The sequence below is a fragment of the Miscanthus floridulus genome, chromosome 3, assembly GCF_019320115.1.
Source record: "Miscanthus floridulus cultivar M001 chromosome 3, ASM1932011v1, whole genome shotgun sequence".
In the NCBI taxonomy this organism is placed as follows: Eukaryota; Viridiplantae; Streptophyta; class Magnoliopsida; order Poales; family Poaceae; genus Miscanthus; species Miscanthus floridulus.
In genome coordinates, this window is record NC_089582.1 from 38,659,606 (window position 1) to 38,664,523 (window position 4,918).

Sequence of the window (4,918 nt, forward strand, 5' to 3'; positions counted from 1 at the left end):
ATTCATAAAATAGAAAATTCAATTTTTTCGGACTTCACCTGAGTAGATCTCCACAGTAAACATATAATATAGTATGTTTTAGTACAAAGTTTTTGTTGTAGCTTTAGAAATATGTTTTTCTATAATTAATTCATAGCTTGAGTTTCTATGGTCTAATTATGGTGAAATTTTTATGGTGGTCTAATTATTGTATGCTTTAACTGTACTAAAAATTTCAAACTCGTTTATATTTTTACACACTTTTAACTTTTTAAAATATTTAACAAGCATAAAATAAATAAAAAGTTGTAGATGATCCAATGAGAATGAAATTTTTGCTACAGTTCAATTATATAATAATTAGCCTATCATAAAAATTTCACCACAATTGCACTATAGAAACTGCAGCTTTGAATTAAATACATAAAAGCATAGATCTAAAGCTACAATAAAAACTTTGTGCTAAAACATACCATATTATATATTCACTGTGTAGATCTACTCATGTAGAGTCAAAAAAAATAGATTTTCTATTTTATAATTTTTCTGTGATTTACTATGGTTTTTCAAAAATTCAGTCAAAATAAAGAAAAAAAAAGACAAAACCGTCTTTGAAAACCACCTATAACCCGATCAGGGAGGTAAAATGAATGGCTTTAAAATTTGAGGGAGGTAGTTTGGCCGGTTTTGGAGTTTAGGTTGAAAAACTAGACTGGATAGTTCAGGGAGTTAAAAGAGACTTTTTTTCCATCCGTGCTGTCTACCTACCGAGTCTAGATGCGTTTTGGTTCTCCGGCGGCCCGGCCCAACTAGCCACCAATTGAAGAGAATGGCACACGCACTGCCGATTCTTTTCAAATCTAATAAAAAAAGAGACAATTGACGGACATCCAAAGTGATGGTCATTTGCTGACGGACATCTACTTTGGAGCATTTTGTCAGAAGACATTCTAGTTCGGTGAAATTAGGCCACAAGACACCGTGGACCCGTTGTAGCCGGTTGAGGAGAGAGAAAATTTCGTTTTGGACATCCGGTGCCTCTGAGCCACAGTTGGGTCCGCCCCTCTCTCTCACTGACGCGCGGGCCCCACCTGTCATCTTCTTTTCCTCCTCTTCTCCTCTTCTCTTCTTCCATTGGTCGGCCTCCTCCACCTCCTCCGCGCGCTGCTCGGAGGTCCGCGCCCACTCGTGTCGTCCTCAAAGGTCCGCGCACTCACGTCGTCCTCGAAGGTCCGCGCTGTTCGGAGGTCCACATGTCCATGCCCACTCGTGTCGTCCTCGAAGGTTCGCGCACTCGCGTCGTCCTCGGAGGTCTGCGGTCCACATGCTCCCGGCGTCAAGATGTCGAGCAGTGGAGGAGGAGCTCCACAGAAGCTGACGGATGTAGGTGGAACGACATCGCGCGATGGGCATTCGTGCTGGTGCACTGCGACCATGGGGAGAGGTGCTGCGAACCCAGCCATGGCGAGGGGCCGGAGGAGGAGCACCGCAAGATGCGGATGGGGCATGCGCGCTGGTTCTCGACGTGCTCGGACGACCTGCGGGCGTGCGAGCATGGCACGCGACCTGCCGCTGCGGACGCGGTGACCAGCAAACCGATGGGGGCAGCTGTGGACCTGCGCACGACCTGCGGGCGGACGCGGGCGCGCTGCAGACCGATGGCCGCCGCCGGCGCTGCAGAGCATGGGGGAGCGGGGCCGGAGGCAGACCTAGGAGGCACAAGGCGTCGCCACCGGTGAGCTCTGAGTTTTGAACTCGCGGCCATGGCAGGGGCACCGACGAAGAAGAAAGCAACAGGGGAAGAATATTATTTCACCGTTGTTCTCCCTCCTCAACCGGCTTCAAACCGGTCCACGATGTCTTCCGGCAAAGAACCACAAATTTATAATCCACAGCCAATTTCCCTTAAAAAAAACTGAGCTGCCCTCCCATCCAGCTTCTAGACGGTACCCGCCGCCACCAGGCCGCCGGCCGCCGTGCTTCGCTCGGCCGCCCAGTCCGTCGCCTGCCGCCACGCCGTTGCAGGAGCTTCTAGGTGTTGCTTGACCCTTCCCCTCAAGCGTTTTCTCGCCGCCTCACCGGCCCTCAGGCGGTTATTCCCTTTCCCCCTCTTTTGAGTGCCCCTGGGGTTTCGCTGGAAATTTCTTCGTGGTTTAACCATGGGATGTCAGTCTATCTTCTTGCCCATCCATGATTTGGCCTGGGTATAGCACGTTGTGTATTGGCCAACTCCATGTGTCTTATATACTTACATGATGCATTGTTTGCGAAAATAGTATCTTATACTGACATAATGCAGTGAGTGTATCATGCATAAATTAATTAATTTGTAAAATGCTAGACTTTGCTTCTTGGTGAAGAACATAAAATCTTCAAAGTTCAGTATTTTGATAGCCATTTCCACTAAACTTATCATCAAAGGAACATCGTTTGCTTGTTGGTACGTATTTGCTTTGTAATTCAATATAAATTTTACCTTTCAGATCATAGTCATATGCACTTCTTCAGAATCAGTACCGTTTTGTAACAGGCTACTTTTGAGTCTAGACTAGACTTGTGCCATGAAAATTTCAGACACCTAATTTTCAATCAGTGCAAAAATCCACCACAAAGGTTTTAAATTATTGTTGTGCCTAGAAATAGATAACCCTCTCCAGCAACAGCTATGTTGTCTGGATGCAACTGAAAAGGAGCTAGGTCTGTTACCTGATAAAAAAAAGAGAAAATGAAAAGAAGAAAAACAAGTGTAACTCTTTAAAAGCCAGTTATCTAGACGAAAGACATTTCTGTCACAGTACTCTGCTTACTGGCCATCATTCCTCATACACTCTTTTTGTACGGAATTGGCTCGCCTAGGAGCAGAAAATGGACCCAAAAAAGGAAGAGCACTGAGACGGAATAGGGAGTGCAAAATCTCTATAGTCTAATACATCAAGGACCTGCAAGAAAGCGGGCAGATAGGTGGCAGATCCCACAAAGAGTCAGATGAATCATTCCCCGCGTCAAATAGATCCTTGTTGTCCTGAGCTCTGTCCATGCCGCCATGGGGTGACGTAGAGCTCTTCTTCTCCAGCTTAATCTTGTCCACCTCTGCGACCACCAAGCAAGCATTCTCATTAGCCATGTTGCGTCCATCCGAAGGTGTTAAGCTGGTGGTGTTGAGTGCCCATGATCGTTCATACTGTTGTGCGGCTAGCTGAAACTCCTCACCGCCTCCACCGACCAAGTATGGCCTGTAAGCTTCCTCAGGGAGGATGGGAGTGCGGATGCCATGGTTGCTCATGGCGAAGCTAACGATGCTGGAGCTAGGACTGCTACTTGGGCTGACGCTACTGGTGGTCGTGGTGCTGGTGCTGGTGCTAGTGGTGCTGGCTGCGGCGGTGGCAGCTCTGGCGACGTCGCCTGCAGCACCACGGTACGCCGCTGCTGCAGGGAAGAAGTTAACGGTGTGCTGCTGCTGGGACGCCGCGTTGTTCTTCTTCATCCTCTTGTGGTTGAGGATGCCACGGATCCTCGCCGCGAGCGGCGAGTCCGGCGGCGAGGCGCCGTTCGCGCCGGCGGCGGCGAAGTTGGTGCGCGTGTTGGCGCCCCGGAGCAGGCAGGCGGCCTCGTCGTAGGCCCGCGCGGCCTCCTCAGCCGTCTCGAACGTGCCGAGCCACATCCGGATCTTCTGGGTGGTGTCCTTGATCTCAGCCACCCACCTCCCCGATGGCCTCTGCCGGACACCCACGAACTTGCTGCTGCCGCCACCGCCGCCGCCGACGCACTTGGTTCTCGTTCTTGGCTTGGTTTCCTTTGTGGGTGCTGGAGGCTGGTAGCTGCTGTACTGCTGCTGGTGCTGGGGATGGCTTTGTGGCTGCTGGAACTGGAGCTCCATTGGGAACTGGAGGGCGATCTTTGCATGTGCTGTGAGAGAACTCGATCTGGTCTGAACTTTGGGGCAGGAGATGGTGTCTGAATTTAAGGGGGAGGGCGTGGTGCTGAGGTGACGCTGGGTGTAGTGGGGGCCTTGTCATGTTCTCCTTGTCTCTGATGTCCAAATCTTCCTAGTGCCAAGAAAGGTGTCTGAGTTTTCTAAGAGGGGGCATTGCATTGGGAGCATGATGCTGTATCACGTAGCGTATTTCAATGTTTGATGTGGTCGTAGTGGCTGACATGTTTGGTGTTTACACTGGTTGACAAAATCAACTCTTTGTTTCCGGCTGTGAAACTAGCTTGGGTGATATGTTTGATGCTTCAATCGATGTGGTAACCATGGGCTCCAAATTAACCCTACCCCTTGGTAACTGTGGGCTTGGAGTCACAAAGAATAGCTGAAGCATAGTTGTTCACTACACATGGAATTTTATCGTCGGCAAAATCCTTTTGTTGCTGAGTTCTTGAGTTCAAACCCCGTTTTTATAAATGGGAAAATCTACTAGTATGTGATAACAATGCTGTTGAATTCCTTCTAGATTAAAATGCCTTGTTCGTTCTTCTGGTCAAGAATATTCATCTAATGATTCGCAAGGAATTATCTATTATATTAATAGTGTTTCTGCAGGCCTTTGGCACTTGCTGGTTCCATGAATTTTGTATGAGATCCACAGCTTCAAAAAAAATTGTGCTGGTTACTGGTCACTTTCTTTTTTATATATATGTGAAATGTGCCCAACTAATGTTTTTGCAGTTAGGTTGTAATGAAATCTCTCCCGCCGGCACTGCATTACCGTTCGCCTGGTTCAAATGCTTAGTATCTTATTAGTGTAACTAATCTCTGCTTTGTCGCTGACTACCTGCTTGCAGATATTTTAAACGCCACGCCATCATCTTCCCCAAGGATATGAGGCTGTTCATGGTGACACGACCATTTGCCACTTGGCGGCGCCATCGGAAGGTTCATGTTCATGTTACTGCTTGACGACATGGGTGCCTGTCAGAGATTAAACAAGAAGATAGC

The 4,918-nt window shown here is 48.1% G+C and overlaps 1 protein-coding gene across 1 annotated transcript; it reads right to left on the reverse strand.

Moving 5' to 3' along the window:
- Positions 1 to 2,739: 2,739 nt before the first annotated feature.
- Positions 2,740 to 3,891, reverse strand: LOC136545491 (ethylene-responsive transcription factor ERN1-like). The gene has a single exon (XM_066537510.1). The coding sequence runs from the start codon at positions 3,854 to 3,856 to the stop codon at positions 2,903 to 2,905; it is 954 nt and encodes a 317-aa protein (XP_066393607.1). The 5' UTR covers positions 3,857 to 3,891; the 3' UTR covers positions 2,740 to 2,902.
- Positions 3,892 to 4,918: the final 1,027 nt, after the last annotated feature.

Bases quoted from the DNA above. Each gene is read 5' to 3' on its own strand.
- LOC136545491 (XM_066537510.1), bottom strand. From the start codon at position 3,856: ATGGAGCTCCAGTTCCAGCAGCCACAAAGCCATCCCCAGCACCAGCAG.